This window comes from Bison bison, unplaced genomic scaffold, assembly GCF_000754665.1.
Source record: "Bison bison bison isolate TAMUID 2011002044 unplaced genomic scaffold, Bison_UMD1.0 scf7180017846849, whole genome shotgun sequence".
Lineage (NCBI taxonomy): Eukaryota > Metazoa > Chordata > Mammalia > Artiodactyla > Bovidae > Bison > Bison bison.
Genome location: NW_011477422.1, coordinates 4275 through 5622, shown reverse-complemented (window position 1 = coordinate 5622; position 1348 = coordinate 4275). Strand labels below are relative to the sequence as shown.

General features: G+C 64.4%; 1 protein-coding gene across 1 annotated transcript in view; it reads left to right on the top strand.

Moving 5' to 3' along the window:
• PIGQ (phosphatidylinositol glycan anchor biosynthesis, class Q) overlaps positions 1 to 1348 on the top strand; it is a 7816-nt gene that overhangs the window by 2200 nt on the left and 4268 nt on the right. Inside the window, exons 3-5 of the mRNA XM_010840945.1 lie at positions 711 to 837; positions 1035 to 1188; positions 1320 to 1347. Of these exons, the coding sequence (XP_010839247.1) occupies positions 711 to 837; positions 1035 to 1188; positions 1320 to 1347 (309 nt within the window). The remainder of the gene's footprint in view (positions 1 to 710; positions 838 to 1034; positions 1189 to 1319; position 1348) is intronic.

The following is a 1348-nucleotide window of genomic DNA, read 5'->3' as shown; positions in this document are numbered from 1 at the left end:
TCAGCCACTCCTGCTATCATTAGTCTCCAGTCACAGGTGGGCACTGGGCCTGCTGGTGGCCAGGACCCCACAGGGCAGGAGCCCGCAGGCCAAGTCCCGTAACTTCTAAGGGAGGCTGGCCCAGGAGGGAGGAGGGGGGACCTGGGGGCTGGGAGGGGGCTCGGCCACTCCACCCGTTTCATCCTCGCTCTGCCTTTCGGCCAGTTTTATCCTAGGCCTCTTTTCTGCAGAATTGCTCAGAAATATAAATATTTAATTTAAAAATGAAAGCTTCTTCCTGCTGCCAAGCTCTTACCCTTTAAATATTAAATAAGCTCTATTTATAAAGAACATTCTGTTCCCTTCTCACTGCCCCAGACGCAGCAGAGGCCATCACCCAGGGCTGGGAGAGGCCTGTGTGCAGGCAGGAGGGGCTGGCAGACAGGGCAGGGACAGGGCGCTTGTGGCCCCCCATGGGTACCGAGGCCCAGGCCTGAGGGCCCGCCTGCCGTGCTTGCACCGTGTTCCTCCTGGGGTGGCCAGGATGGGGGTTGGCTTACTCGCTCCTTGTGAGGCCCCGTGCCAGACCCTTACCCCTCGTCATTCTTCCCTCCGTGGGACCCTTCAGCTACCCCACCCCTGCCCAGCTCGTGGGCCCCTGATGAGCTTGAACCCCCAGGCTCATGTAGGGTCCCCAGGTGGGTCACCGGGTGACACCCCCATCCTTGCAGCGTGTGGCCGAGGAGCTCCAGCATCTGCTGCAGTGGTTGATGGGTGCGCCCGCCGGGCTCAAGATGAACCGGGCGCTGGACCAGGTGCTGGGCCGCTTCTTCCTGTATCACATCCACCTGTGGATCAGTGAGTGCCGGCCAGCCCCGCGGTGCGTGCCCCGGGGACAGAGGCCCAGCTGAGGGGGAAGGGGGCCTCTTGGCCTCTGCTTCCTGTCGGCCCAGCACCGTGTGTGGAGCTGGGCCACACCTCAGGCAGCCGACCTCAGGGAGGACCAGGGGCTGCAGGACCCCGGGCACCCCTCAAGGCTGACCCCGTCCCGCCAGGCTACATCCACCTCATGTCCCCCTTCATCGAGCACATCCTGTGGCACTTGGGTCTCTCGGCCTGCCTGGGCCTAACGGTCGCCCTGTCCATCCTGTCGGACATCATCTCCCTTCTCACCTTCCACATCTACTGCTTCTACGTCTACGGCGCCAGGTGGGTGTGCCGCCCCCCCCCTCCCCGCCCCCCGGCGGGCTGGCGCGTGCAGCCCCGGGCCCTGGGCGCAGACAGGCTCCCGGGCCGGGCGGGTGTGGGGTGGCCCCCACCCTGACGGGAGTGGTCTGCAGGCTCTACTGCCTGAAGATCCATGGCCTGT